This window comes from Festucalex cinctus, chromosome 8 (genome assembly GCF_051991245.1).
Source record: "Festucalex cinctus isolate MCC-2025b chromosome 8, RoL_Fcin_1.0, whole genome shotgun sequence".
Taxonomy (NCBI): Eukaryota; Metazoa; Chordata; class Actinopteri; order Syngnathiformes; family Syngnathidae; genus Festucalex; species Festucalex cinctus.
In genome coordinates this window covers 1,553,094-1,569,138 of record NC_135418.1, presented here as the reverse complement: position 1 = coordinate 1,569,138, position 16,045 = coordinate 1,553,094, and the positions used below count along the sequence as shown (strand labels likewise).

Below are 16,045 nucleotides of genomic sequence, written 5' to 3'. Positions count from 1 at the left end.
GTCCAAATGCACAAGGCTGGGTCTCCGAAAGGCTGAATTTGTCGACTGCATGACGTCACTCCTCGCATGACTCGACAGGACGCAGAGACTTGCATAGGAATGGGCTGCCAATGCTGCTTGTCGGTAAAACTCAGCCTGGAGGATCCAGCCTCGTGAATTTGGACACAACCTGTGTTTAACCTAATATGCTATGAACCCATTAAAGTGACAGTGTGTAATCTTTAGCGCCATCTAGTGGGTAACTAATATTTTCTCTCACATCAGCGTAAATTTTTTTTTTAGTACCATAGGTTTCGTAATCACTAATTATCTCAACAAAAACAAACACAGCACTTTTGTTTTTGCTCCCATTTTTTTATGAGAATTCAAAGCTCTAAAACTTCTTCTACATACACAATAATCACAATTTCTCTCAAATATTGTTTTCCTTTTACAGACCAATCTAAATCTGTGATAGTGAGCACTTCTCCTTTGCCAAGATAATCCATCCCACCTCACATGTGTGCTACATCAACATGCTGATTAGACACAATGATTACTGCACAGGATATATTATTAAAGGCCAGCAAATGTCAAAAACTGATTTATGACCCCCTAGGACCAATCAGAAGGCGTTATTTTGAATTAAGCCCCGCCCACACCCCGCCCCCTACCAATCAGAAACCGTTATTTTGAATTAAGCCCCGCCCCTTCCGCCTTCCCAACCAATCAGAAGCCGTTATTTTGAATTAAGCTAACCATAAATCGTTATCCTCTTGTTTAAAAAAAACCTTTTCATCATGTTGCAGGAAGGAACCCACCAGCTTTGAAGTCGCGGAGGAAGCGCGCCCCTGCAATCATGAAAATTTTCACGCGAGTAGTGTTAAAGATCCCCCGTAACCCCTTTGAAGTAGAGGGCTGGAAGCGGTGGCCCCCCCTTCCACCATGGTCAAACTTCACACTAAGTCGGGCGATAGAAAGCGCCCCACCGGCGCCTCTATCATGTGAATGTAAAATAGCGCGAGGCTCTCTTATTCGAGTTAAAGTGTTGTGATTAATAAAAAATGTTATCCATTTGCGTCTTGTTTTTTAAAATAAATAAATAAATAAGAGAAACTTACCGGCGTTTCCGTGTGTGAAGTTGCGTATCCTTTGAAGGGTTTTTTCTTTTTTTTTCTTTTTTTTAAATAAAAAAGGGGGTTGGTTTCTAACTGAAGGAGTTGGAGAGGGAAATACAGACGAAAAATAAAACGATTATTCGTGCGTATAGGGTGGTTATTTAACCCATTTCTGAACCGCATCCCCTATTCGTCGGTTGAAGACGTGTGACAATGTAAAAAGGTAAAACCGACGGAGAGGAGTGACTCCCTCTCCCTGCGGTAAACGACGCCATCTAAAGGTCAAAGGATGTTACTGCATATGATTAAGGGTTTTTCTTTTTAAAAAAAATAAATAAATAAAAATATATGGACGACGTAGCGGGGTTTGTTTCTAACCGAAGGAGCTGGAGGGGGAAATACAAACGAAAAAATAAAACGATTATTCGTACGTATAGGGTTGTTATTTAACCAATTTCTGAAGACGTCTGATATTGTAAAAACGGTGGAGACGTATGACCGTCTCTCCCTGCGGTGAACGGCGCCATCTAAAGGTCAAAGGATGTTTGTGTCTTATTCTGACAGGTTTTCCTTTTTTTTAAAAAAATAAATCAATAAATAAAAATAAATTGACTGAACGGTGCCATCTAATGGTCAAAGGATGTGGATGGTAGGTATTAGAATGTGATAAGTTTGTCTGTATTTTTAATTTTAAATAGAGTGAGGCGTGAAATTAATCGGTTGATGTTTTGTGCGTTGTATTTGATAGCAATGTAATAAAGAAATTTTGGTAGGATGAACACAATAAAGTTAGTCTAATTTTGTCTACAAAAGTAAATTAGGGTATTAAAATGTTGATAATGAATGTAAAACCTAAAAATTTGATTCAAAGGTATTCAATTTGTAAATTATACATTTTGGATGACGGAACAATGTATGGCATTAGAGTAGCCTTTAAATATTAAGTGGGGTTAATTTTACATTTTTGGCGACAGCAGATCGAAACTAGCATCGTACTAAATCCCCCGCAGCCATCTTTTTAATGTTACTGAACACTATCCCTATATTAAACCAAACTCAACTCATTTACGTTTCGGTTACAAATGATACGTTTTATTTTTATATGGTATCTATTACAAGACGACGGATGCTAGAATTTGTACATTTTATATATACGTGATGTTTACAGGTATGCTTAGACGTGTATGTTTTTATTATTTTATGTTTATGATGTGTATAAGAGTACGCTGTTTGGGGAGGGACGGGAAAATTTGTTTACCTTTTTTTTTTTGTGTTTAAAAAAGATAATATTTGTACTAGTTTAAAAAAATACTGATTTCTGGAGAGAATATGTAATCACAAACTCAGGCAGGAACTGCATGTGGACATTATTGGTCAGACGTCTGCTTCTTTTTAAAACTAAGAGAATTGAAAGTATGAAACTTTGAGTTTCTTGATACGTTAATAGATTTATACTCTACTTAACCCTTAATCTTTAATCTTAAAGCCGATCTTTGCAACAATTTAACCAAAATCATCTTCTTATTAGTAGATTAACACCTTAGTCTCTTACAAAGGGTATTCCTGTAAGCCCTTGGCTAATAGTTTTTTAGAAAGGATCCACGGTTTGAATTTATGACACCATAGATGTATTTGTACATGAAGAAGGGTGTGTACACTTTTATTTTAGGGCTGTAGCAATTCAAAATGGAATTTTCCACATTTACCAGATTTAAAGACATACTTATGTTATCCTAAATGTGATTCACTGTGCAAAAGAATAATACTAATGACACTAAATCACGAAAATACAAATAATTCCTACAAAACAAAAGAGGAACCTCACGGCGAGGCGTTGCTCACGTTCTAGTTGTAAACCTGCTTTGCGCATATACATTTTCTACAAATGTACCACTGAGAATATTTACGAGCTTGTAAATAAAATACTAAAGGGTTACCAACATGAAAAATAAAATTTTCGGAGCTTTTAGCTGTGTTAAAATGCTCTTACTTCACCAAATACATGACCGAATTGGAGTTTTCCTCCATTCTCCCCTCTCGGAGAAATTCTGCTCTACAAAACACCAGCCCCACCCAACCTGAGAAAACAAGCTGTTGGCGGTCTTTGACATCATAAGGTTACCCTCTCTCACGTTTTTGGTGTACGTCTAGCTATGTATTTTATGTTTTTGAGCTGTTGTATATAAGATTGTGTTGTACATAAGAATTTTACCCTCTCTTACGTTTTTGATGCGTTACAAAACTAATAAATGTACTGATTTTTTTTTTTAAAAAAGGATTAGGCTTAGAGAAGGTGTTGGTGGCACTCTCATGAGCAGAGTGCGCAAGTTGTTTTAGCCCCTCTGCAGATGCGTAGACGTATAAAATGTTATTTTTCTGTTTATAGTTTTGTTACCGCTAGAGCTATAATTTGTGTCTATTCGATTTTTATCGGATGTCTCTATGTATTTTTGTTGTTGTTTAAGTTTATGAGGTTTGTATATACGAATGCGCTGTGTGGAAATGGCTTTTATCCTCTATCGTTTTTTGTAATATTTAAAAAAACTAATAAATATACTGTTTTTTTTCTTAAACTGATCTATGAAAAGGACTTGTAATCGCAAACTCTTTTTTTTTTTAAAGCAGTAACTGATTTAGGAGGAGGAGGGGCAATGTATTGTGGGGATCATACTTTTTGAAATCTTTAAGCTGTTGATTGTAAGAGTCTTCTATCTTGATGTTAGCCTTTTTATTTGATTATGTATGAATGAAATATCTTCTAATTATTACCATGGCTTCTTTCAATGGATACCCCTGTAAGGCTTAGGATTGTAGTTTTTTAGAAAGTATTCGGGTATGAAATATGTTTTTAGAATGTTCGGGACATGGTGCGTACGTGAAGAAGGGCGATGTAGTTTTATTTTTGTTTTGTTTCCGTTTTAGTTTTTTAGGGGGGGATGCAGGCATCGTTTTATGATGCCAGGTGTATTTTGTGCAAATAATATATGGATACTTACTTTTTATTTTTGTTACCGATAGTGCCTTGTTTCGTGAAACCTTTATGTTTTGCTTTTTTTGTTTTGTTTTTTTTTGTTTTGTTTTTTTAACTTCCCCCTCGAGGACAAATAAAACGTCTTTAGACTTTTCGCTAGCGAAGATGTAGCACGTTTAACACTCTAAATAGTTTTATCGCTGCACGGCGTATTCAAACTAAGAGATCCCAAGTCTTTGTGAGTTTTTTTTTTCTTTTAAATACTTAGAAATACCCATTGTTAAATTAGCCTATAAGATATTATTGAATATGATAGTCTGTAAGATTAGCTATACTAAATCACCCCTGGGTTTAAAACACAAAACTACGAGATTTATTCAGAGCGTAACATTCTACCGCGAGGATCTTTTTTAATCTTAAAACCGCTCTTTGCAGCAATTTACCTAAATATATAGTGAACAAACGTGTATCTTGCCTGACTATGGGACAATTAACTTTTGATTGAACGATTTATTTTTTTTTCCTTACGAATCGCGCGTACTTTCCGATGGTACGCGTAGGTAAACAATTTTTTACACGCATATTTAAACATCGGGACTCTTTAATTTACCTATTACGCGTGGGTTTTTTTTTTTTTTTTTTTTTTCAGGAATTTGGGAGAACACACAAAGTCTACCCAACAAGGCCGGAGGTAGGACTCGATCTCACAACCCTTTATGCTAAGAAGCCAGCTAACGTACCGCCCTGATTGTGAAATAACAGCTACTATATTACTTAATTTGAATGAATAATATTATTTAAGACGTCTACCCATCTAACGCTTTAAAAATAGCGACATAATTCAGATAAAAATATTATTCGTACTATATTGGTTTTTTACAATAGTTTCTGAGTTCTCACAATAGGTGTTCAATGATACTATTTTATAGTTTTATGTTTTTCTTACCGGTATGATTAACTTGTATTACATTTATGACGTTTCGCTATCATCTTAAAACACATCTTTGCATCGTTTTAAGGTGGCCGGTGTATTTTGTACAAATAATATATGGATACTTATTGATTTCTGATCAATTTTTACTCGTATATTTACCTACTTTTGCTTTTAGACGTATGTTAGTTACTTGTATATGAGTGCGTATTCTAACTTTCCCATTCACTTCTTGGTTCCATTCCATCACCCCTGCGAGACCGGACTCGTCTACTTAATATCACTAAAGTCTGTTCAAAAATCATTGGACACCCTGTCAGAGCCTTATCTTCCTTTTGTGACCGAATCCTGCTCGATCCCTCTCACTCACTTCATCGAATGTTTGAGTGGCTTCAGCGGCGGAGAAGGAGGAGGACTACATTTGTCCCCAGATCACTAAATCTCTTGAACAGTGACCCCCCTCCCGGGCCAAATTGCGACAGACTGACTGACACGTAGCACTTTAGTGTGAAGCACGGAGCACTTTCTTTTGTTTTTTTTATTGTTATTTATTATTTTTCGTATTTGTTTTTTTTAATTTTTTTATTTTATTTTTAATGTTCATTGGTTTCATGTTTTGTTTTTGTTTTTTTAACTTCCCCCTCGAGGACAAATAAAAACGTTTTTGAATTGAATTGAATATTTAATTACTTGTGGTATTTTATTTATTTTTAAGTTATCTGGTTTACTTGGTATTTACACATCTACTTCTTATTCATTTCAGATCCGTTTTTATTCGTATATTTACCTACTTTTGATATTAAGTTTACGATGGCTTAGACTGTTAGAATGCGCTGTATAAAATAAACTCGAGTTGAGTTAGTTAGGTACTGTTTTTTTTTGTTTTTTTGTTTTTTTTTGTTTTTTTTATAAAGTCAAATTATTACCTTTATGAAACTTTTTAGTTCTCCTTACGGTTTACTATGAAATGTTTCAAAATACTCGGTCCCTCTAAAATAAAGCAAAACAAAACGTGTTTACACATTTTTACGGATTTTAAAAATTCTAGGCGTGACTTTGTCGAGTATTAAATGCCCGTTTGTATTTTTATTGAATGCGTACGTATACCGTTAAAATTTGTAATTAAATTTTACCTACTCGATTCCTGTATTGACTAATTATTCGTGAGGCTAACGTTTTACAATTTAAAGTTATTCCGAGAGTTTACTCTTTAGCGACATCTTTACACGCTTTAAACATCGGCTTAGACTATAGACCCCTTGTGTTTTTACTGACGAATATTATCGTTAAATGTTTTATCCCGGATTAAAACAGGGGGACTTATTCAAAGATGTTTTATTTTACGGTAAATGTTTTTATAATAGTCGCATATTGACTTTAATGTGCGAAGGAATCAAGGAGACTCTCTGACTTTCATTTAAAAAAAAATCTGTTGTTTTAGCGCCACCAACCTTTTTTTTTGTTTTTTTGTCTTAAAAAGAGAAACTAAAGAAGTCTTTATCATCCAAGTTATTTGAAGAACCGTAGGATACATTAGTGAAACAGGCTCTTGATCGAAATCGTGTAAACATGACTGCAAAGAGCGGTTTTAAGATTAAAAAAGATCCTCGCGGTAGAATGTTACGCTCTGAATAAATCTCGTAGTTTTGTGTTTTAAACCCAGGGGTGATTTAGTATAGCTAATCTTACAGACTATCATATTCAATAATATCTTATAGGCTAATTTAACAATGGGTATTTCCAAGTATTTAAAAGAAAAAAAAAACTCACAAAGACTTGGGATCTCTTAGTTCGAATACTGCACGGCGTATAAAAAGTAAGTATCCATATGTTATTTGCACAAAATACACCTGGCATCATAAAACGATGCCTGCATCCCCCCCTAAAAAACTAAAACGGAAACAAAACAAAAATAAAACTACATCGCCCTTCTTCACGTACGCACCATGTCCCGAACATAATAAAAACATATTTCATACCCGAATACTTTCTAAAAAACTACAATCCTAAGCCTTACAGGGGTATCCATTGAAAGAAGCCATGGTAATAATTAGAAGATATTTCATTCATACATAATCAAATAAAAAGGCTAACATCAAGATAGAAGACTCTTACAATCAACAGCTTAAAGATTTCAAAAAGTATGATCCCCACAATACATTGCCCCTCCTCCTCCTAAATCAGTTACTGCTTTTAAAAAAAAGTTTGCGATTACAAGTCCTTTTCATAGATCAGTTTAAGAAAAAAAACAGTATATTTATTAGTTTTTTTAAATATTACAAAAAAACGATAGAGGATAAAAGCCATTTCCACACAGCGCATTCGTATATACAAACCTCATAAACTTAAACAACAACAAAAATACATAGAGACATCCGATAAAAATCGTATAGACACAAATTATAGCACTAGCGGTAACAAATCTAGAAACAGAAAAATAACATTTTATACGTCTACGCATCTGCAGAGGGGCTAAAACAACTTGCGCACTCTGCTCATGAGAGTGCCACCAACACCTTCTCTAAGCCTAATCCTTTTTTTTTTTTAAATCAGTACATTTATTAGTTTTGTAAGGCATCAAAAACGTAAGAGAGGGTAAAATTCTTATGTACAACACAATCTTATATACAACAGCTCAAAAACATAAAATACAGAGCTAGATGTACACCAAAAACGTGAGAGAGGGTAACCTTATGATGTCAAAGACCGCCAACAGCTTGTTTTCTCAGGTTGGATGGGGCTGGTGTTTTGTAGAGCAGAATTTCTCCGAGAGGGGAGAATGGAGGAAAACTCCAATTCGGTCATGTATTTGGTGAAGTAAGAGCATTTTAACACAGCTAAAAGCTCCGAAAATTTAATTTTTCATGTTGGTAACCCTTTAGTATTTTATTTACAAGCTCGTGGTGTTTTGTAGAGCAGAATTTCTCAGAGAGGGGAGAATGGAGGAAAACTCCAATTCGGTCATGTATTTGGTGAAGTAAGAGCATTTTAACACAGCTAAAAGCTCCAAAAATTAAATTTTTCATGTTGGTAACCCTTTAGTATTTTATTTACAAGCTCGTAAATATTCTCAGTGGTACATTTGTAGAAAATGTATATGCGCAAAGCAGGTTTACAACTAGAACGTGAGCAACGCCTCGCCGTGAGGTTCCTCTTTTGTTTTGTAGGAATTATTTGTATTTTCGTGATTTAGTGTCATTAGTATTATTATTTTGCACAGTGAATCACATTTAGGATAACATAAGTATGTCTTTAAATCTGGTAAATGTGGAAAATTCAATTTTGAATTGCTACAGCCCTAAAATAAAAGTGTACACACCCTTCTTCATGTACAAATACATCTATGGTGTCATAAATTCAAACCGTGGATCCTTTCTAAAAAACTATTAGCCAAGGGCTTACAGGAATACCCTTTGTAAGACTAAGGTGTTAATCTACTAATAAGAAGATGATTTTGGTTAAATTGTTGCAAAGATCGGGTTTAAGATTAAAGATTAAGGGTTAAGTAGAGTATAAATCTATTAACGTATCAAGAAACTCAAAGTTTCATACTTTCAATTCTCTTAGTTTTAAAAAGAAGCAGACGTCTGACCAATAATGTCCACATGCAGTTCCTGCCTGAGTTTGTGATTACATATTCTCTCCAGAAATCAGTATTTTTTTAAACTAGTACAAATATTATCTTTTTTAAACACAAAAAAAAAAGGTAAACAAATTTTCCCGTCCCTCCCCAAACAGCGTACTCTTATACACATCATAAACATAAAATAATAAAAACATACACATCTAAGCATACCTGTAAACATCACGTATATATAAAATGTACAAATTCTAGCATCCGCCGTCTTGTAATAGATACCATATAAAAATAAAACGTATCATTTGTAACCGAAACGTAAATGAGTTGAGTTTGGTTTAATATAGGGACAGTGTTCAGTAACATTAAAAAGATGGCTGCGGGGGATTTAGTACGATGCTAGTTTCGATCTGCTGTCGCCAAAAATTTAAAATTAACCCCACTTAATATTTAAAGGCTACTCTAATACCATACATTGTTCCGTCATCCAAAATGTATAATTTACAAATTGAATACCTTTGAATCAAATTTTTAGGTTTTACATTCATTATCAACATTTTAATACCCTAATTTACTTTTGTAGACAAAATTAGACTAACTTTATTGTGTTCATCCTACCAAAATTTCTTCATTACATTGCTATCAAATACAACGCACAAAACATCAACCGATTAATTTCACGCCTCACTCTATTTAAAATTAAAAATACAGACAAACTTATCACATTCTAATACCTACCATCCACATCCTTTGACCATTAGATGGCACCGTTCAGTCCATTTATTTGTATTTATTTATTTATTAAAAAAAAAAAAAAAAGGAAAACCCGTCAGAATAAGACACAAACATCCTTTGACCTTTAGATGGCGCCGTTCACCGCAGGGAGAGACGGTCATACGTCTCCACCGTTTTTACAATATCAGACGTCTTCAGAAATTGGTTAAATAACAACCCTATACGTACGAATAATCGTTTTATTTTTTCGTTTGTATTTCCCCCTCCAGCTCCTTCGGTTAGAAACAAACCCCGCTACGTCGTCCATATATTTTTATTTATTTATTTAAAAAAAAAAGAAAAACCCTTAATCATATGCAGTAACATCCTTTGACCTTTAGATGGAGTCGTTTACCGCAGGGAGAGGGAGTCACTCCTCTCCGTCGGTTTTACCTTTTTACATTGTCACACGTCTTCAACCGACGAATAGGGGATGCGGTTCAGAAATGGGTTAAATAACCACCCTATACGCACGAATAATCGTTTTATTTTTCGTCTGTATTCCCCTCTCCAACTCCTTCAGTTAGAAACCAACCCACTTTTTTATTTTTTATTTTAAAAAAAAAAAGAAAAAACCCTTCAAAGGATACGCAACTTCACACACGGAAACGCCGGTAAGTTTCTATTTATTTATTTATTTTAAAAAACAAGAAGCAAATGGATAACATTTTTTATTAATCACAACACTTTAACTCGAATAAGAGAGCCTCGGTGGGGCGCTTTCTATCGCCCGACTTAGTGTGAAGTTTGACCATGGTGGTAGGGGGGGGCCACCGCTTCCAGCCCTCTATTTCAAAGGGGTTACGGGGGATCTTTAACACTACTCGCGTGAAAATTTTCATGATTGCAGGGGCGCGCTTCCTCCGCGACTTCAAAGCTGGTGGGTTCCTTCCTGCAACATGATGAAAAGGTTTTTTTTAAACAAGAGGATAACGATTTATGGTTAGCAGACGGTAGAACTATGGGGGGTCTTGCAAGGGGGGAGAGGGCCGGGGTGCTTCCTGTCACAATCTTGAATCACGGGTGTTGGGGGGTCACCGGAAGCACAAGTGCACTGGGGGGTGAGAGGTACAGGAGGGGATGGGGTGTGAGAGGAGAGGGGTGACCGGAGACATATGTCCACTGGAGGGTGGGAGGAGGGGGCGGTGGGGGACCTGAAAACATATGTTCGTTGGGGGTGCAGGAGGGGGGCAGGGGTCATCAATCAAATTTTGACAGTTGCTGTTCCGACTCCTGATTGGCTTGGGGTGGGAGGGGAGGGGGGACCGGAAAACATATGTTCGTTGGGGGGTGCAGGAGGGGGGCAGGGGTCATCAATCAAATTTTGACAGTTGCTGTTCCGACTCCTGATTGGTTAGGGGTGGGAGGGGAGGGGGGACCGGAAAACATATGTTCGGTAGGGGTACAGGAGGGGGGTAGGGGTCATCAATCAAATTTTGACAGTTGCTGTTCCGACTCCTGATTGGTTATGGGGTGGGGAGGGGGGGAGGGGGTTAATTCAAAATAACGGTTTCTGATTGGTTGGGGGGGCGGGGCACCTGTCAAATTTTGACAGGTGGTGTGCCGGCCTCTGATTGGTTAGGGGGAGGGGCTTAATTCAAAATAACGGCTTCTGATTGGTTGGGGAGGCGGAAGGGGGTGGGGCTTAATTCAAAATAACGGTTTCTGATTGGCTAGGGGGCGGGGTGTGGGCGGGGCTTAATTCAAAATAACGGCTTCTGATTGGTCCTAGGGGGTCATAAATCAGTTTTTGACATTTGCTGGCCTTTAATAATATATCACAGGTATGCCTTGGACTCCCCACAATAAAAGGCCACTCTGTAAGGTGCAGTTTTGTTACTTTTTTTTCTGGGTTTTCTGAGTCCCCAGAAACCCCCACCCCATAAACCAAAACTGCACCTTTCAGAGTGGCCTTTTATTGTGGGCAGTCCAAGGCACACCTGTGCACTTATCATGGTGTCTAATCAGAATCTTGATATGGCATACCTGGGAGGTTGTATGGACTATCTCAGCAAAGGAGAAGTGCTCAGTATGACAGATTTAGACTGGTTTGTGAACAATATTTGAGAGAAATCGTGATATTGTGTATGTGGAAAAGTTTTAGATCTTTGAGTTAATCTCATAAAAAATGTTAGCAAAACCAAAAGTGTTGCGTTTATAATTTTGTTGAGCATATATTACATGGCTGGAGCCTCACCTTGCAAGAGGCTGAAATGTTTTGCCGCCGATGCATGTCCAGAGGATAACTTGGCAAACATAGTTAGCTCTGGTGGTGCTTGCATCTAGTGTCGGACCCAATGGGTCGACCGCCGCCTTCCACAGCTGGGGTCTGCAGGTCGTCGTCGCTGTGTCCCGTAATTTGGGCTCCAGTCGCTTCTCACCTTCTGCTTTGTTCTCGCAAGCTTTTGCTAGCTGCCTTTTTATAGCTTCTCATGCTAGCTGCTCTTGTTAGCCACTCCAGCCTATAGCTCTAACTTCCGCTAGCTGCTGTTGTTACCTGCTCCGGTTAAATCCGTCTCTCGGCTTTTCGGCATCACTCTCTGGGTTTCACACCAAGTTGCCGTCGCTCGTCGAGATGCTCGTTCGCTCACACAAAATAAGAATTGTGGTTGGCTTGCAAAGCGTGGTCTCTTTGATAATGTTGTATGCATGCTTCTAAATGCATGCGTTTTGGCTGCATTCTATGACATAGCGACAGTATAGTCATACTGGACCTGGCTAGGTCTACCAAAAGCACTTTAATTTTTGATTTTGAAACAAACCCGTGGCCCCAAATAAACAGCGCACCCTGGCAGCCCACCGAGAAAGTTCCCGGCCCTCCCCATGCAACTGGTCAGGCCTGTCTAGTGATCACTACTGTCACTCTAACCAGTTCCCACAATACTCACACTTGGCTATGTTGTTCTTTCTGATACAAGCTCAAACTGACAGTGCACGTGGATCAGATGCTGTTACTCGGATTATCCTTAACTCTTGGCTTTGTAAAACCCCTTATAGTGTCAACTCTTACATAGCCAGAAAATTCTGAACTCATATGCCCTTCATGATTTTGGGAGAGGAACCTGTATTTTGGTTTAGATTTTAAACAAAAATTAAGATTGTTTATACAATACATCCAATGGTGCGTTATCCTATTTTTAGCATCACTATTTTTCAATATATTTCCAAGTCTATAAAATGAAATGAAAGCTCTTTGACTTCAACTACCAAATCTTTTTGCAATCAAAGTCCAATCAACTACCTTTGTGTTCAGGTTAGAAATTGAAGACAAACATCTTGTAAATTACATAAAGGGTGTGTTTCCCCCCCCCCCCCCCCCCCCCCCTCCATATACTGCATACCAGACTAATTAAACACACCAAGCAGTTGCTGGAGGAGAATGAGGAGCGTCTATGTATCAAAGTACTGCAGACTCTCAGGGAGATGATGACGAAGGACCGTGGCTACGGAGAGAAGGTACCGACCACGACAAGTTTTTGCCAAGCTCCAGGATACTTTTACCATTTTACCATCTTGATTACCGTATTTTCCGCACTATAAGACGCACCTAAAAGCCTACAATTTTTCAAAAGCTGACCATGTGCCTTATAATCCATTGCACCTTATATAGGGATCAATATTGAGCCGCAACAGGTCGCGCTGTCAAGACGCTATCGGTGATCCTGCACGATCGGTGACGTGCATGCGCAGAAGATTGCTCCATCTTGGATCACTAGCTAATACTAATACTTTACCTCAGAGAAAATAATAAAACAGTTGTTTATTCATTTTGGGAGTGAATGGAGTTGTCAGAAAGCTGGTTTGTAATCTATTAATAAAGTTTGACTGACCTATTTGACTGTTTTGTTGACATTCCCGTTAGCGCAGCACCATCTAATGGATGCATAACGTAACCCCAGCCTCTACTGTAGCGCCTTATATATGAAAAAAGTTTTAAAATATGTCATTCATTGAAGGTGCGCCTTATAATGCTGTGCGCCTTATAATGCGGTGCGCCTTATATATGGAAAAAGTTTGCAAATATGTCATATATTGAAGGTGCGCCTTATAATGAGGTGCGCCTTATAGTGCGGAAAATACGGTACTCTTGGATCTTGTGATTGAAGTTTAAAGCAGATATAGTGAGATGTGTACTTTGTTTGTAATGCAATGTAGCATATTAAAAAAATAAAATAAAAAATCCTATCATGCATGCACGTACAAAGCACCAATCGCCACAGTGCACTGAAATGCCGCAGAGGCACAGAAATGCATAGTTTAAAGGAATTTTGGTATAGGTGGTAAAGCATGACTCCTTCTTGTGACTGCCTTCAAGTCAACCCTTTTATCAATTTAGTTGAAGTTTCAGAATTGCATTGTACAACAGACAACATAAGGCAGTTTTATTTCTGTAGCACATTTCATACACAAGGCAACTCAATGTGCTTTACATAAGCAAAGACACAAGACCTACAATCATCATCAAACCCAACAGTTAACAATATTCCGAAGCAAAGCAGACAAAATAAATGTAGCTTGCAAACATTACAAAAAAAAAAGCATACACTGACATTAAAACACTTTAAAAGCAAACTTTAAAAACATTTAAAAGTAAAGAAATTAGTTTTATACAATATTTAATAATAAAACATGATTTAAAGCCCCAGTGTGTAGCTCACGACCGCCATCTATCGGTCAAACAAGAGAATGCAATGATTTTTAGCACACGAACTACGGTGTCCCAGAGAGACCATACTTCGCCAGCCTACCACCGATTTCACCAGAACAGAAGCGCAAACGTGATGACGTAAGTGAATTGCATTTGTTAGACATACTGTACAGATCCCTAAATGTGTGATTTAGTCATTTAATTTCAGAATTAATATTTTTGTGGCATTGTTAGGAAATACTGTATGTCAGCTAATGCTAATGGCTATCTATGTTCATATTTGTTAGTGCAACTAAACCATGCAACAGAGAACACACAGTTATATGTTTTATAGACATTTGGACCATCTCAAAGAGGGCGAGGAGGGGGCGAGGGAGACGACGAGGAAGAGAACGCGGTGTCATGTAACGTACAATTATGTCAGCATGGAAAAATAATCCATTCGAGCATGCATGTGAATGGCTCAAAACGTACCTTTGCTTGGAATATGTGGTATTTAGATTACATCGTTTGCTGATTTGTTTAGTATATCGTACAAAATAATGGTGTGAACTGAACTACACATCTGCAACTCAGACTCGTAATTCCCCCCAACGTGTCTTGTTGCTACTGACCACTCAGAAAAGTGCTGCATACAAAAACATTTGAAACCCTTTACTCAGATATCGATTTGTCACCATGTTGAACAATTTTACCTAATAAATATCACTAAGGGGCAGTCGAGTGGTTAGCACGTCCGCTTCCCAGTTCTGAGGTCTCCAGTTTGAGTCCAGGCCCGGACCTTCCTGGGTGGAGTTTGCATGTTCTCCCCGTGCCCGCGTGGGTCTTCTCCGGGTACTCCGGTCTCCTCCCACATTCCAAAGACATGCATTGCAGGTTAATTGGGCGCTCCGAATTGTCCCTAGGTGTGCGTGTGAGTGTGGATGGTTGTTCGTCTCTGTGTGCCCTGCGATTGGTTGGCAACCAGTCCAGGGTGTCCCCCGCCTACTGCCCAGAGCCAGCTGAGATAGGCGCCAGCAGCCCCCTCGACCCTTGTGAGGAATAAGCGGTCAAGAAAATGGATGGATGGATGGAATATCACTAAGCAACCTAATTACTTTTGATTGAAGATACAACAGCTTTCTTGTACTTCGATGTGCAGGAATTTACATGCCTTTCACAAATAGTCTTGCTCATGTAATGTGTACTTCATTGGCTCAGTTCATTGTTTGGTACCTCATCTGACATACAATTGTTACCTTCTTGTAGAGACTCGTACAGGAAATGACCCTGGAGGAACATGAAGATATCCAAGTCCAGCTGATAGACTGACACCAAGAAATACTTTTTGACACATTGCTGGCACATCAGCACCACCATGATTTTCCTGTACCTGGATCCCAGACTGCAGTACCTTGGTGGACTTGTGGCAAATAAGTGACACTTTCCCAGATCCTCGAGGACAATACAAAGGTTTTTTACCTGGCATATAATTACTCCATGTATGACACTGGTTTGTTGTAGTTTGTATAACTTGTATATTGTTGTTGTGTGTTAATTTGTACATTTTGAATAACTAAAAAATACTATTTCCTTTGGCGTCAACATGCAGTGTTCATTCGACACCTAACCTAACACTATTTTACATGTCCAGAAATGTTATAAATGCTTGCAATGACAAGGAATTCTTCATTGGCCAATGGATGTAAGGTACAGTACATGAAAATGAATAAATAAAGTAAAGTAAAATAAAAGTCTACATGAAATGAACATATTAACTAAAAAAAAAAAAAAAAAAAAAAAAAAAAATGCTGTTAGAATATAATGAGCTACATGAATTGCAGTTGTTCCAGAAATTTACCAATACGCTGTGCATTTCAATATATGGAAAATAGACATACAGGTTTGGGCCAAAAGTAGTGTTACAGAGCAGGCATGTGTTGTACACAGCTAAAATATCTGATTACCTCAATACCATGATGTTTTTTTTTGTTTTGTTTTTGCTGATATTGTCCCCCATTAACATTGCAACATTCCTCAAGCTCTCCCGAACACATAGTATGATCTG

General features: G+C 37.7%; 1 protein-coding gene across 10 annotated transcripts in view; it reads left to right on the top strand.

Moving 5' to 3' along the window:
• The window catches only part of itpr1b (inositol 1,4,5-trisphosphate receptor, type 1b), a 437,606-nt gene that overhangs the window by 333,665 nt on the left and 87,896 nt on the right, over nt 1-16,045 (top strand). For all 10 annotated transcript variants that reach the window (XM_077530278.1, XM_077530281.1, XM_077530280.1 and 7 more), the window contains one exon: nt 12,695-12,806. In XM_077530278.1, coding sequence (XP_077386404.1) covers nt 12,695-12,806 — 112 coding nt within the window. The remainder of the gene's footprint in view (nt 1-12,694; nt 12,807-16,045) is intronic.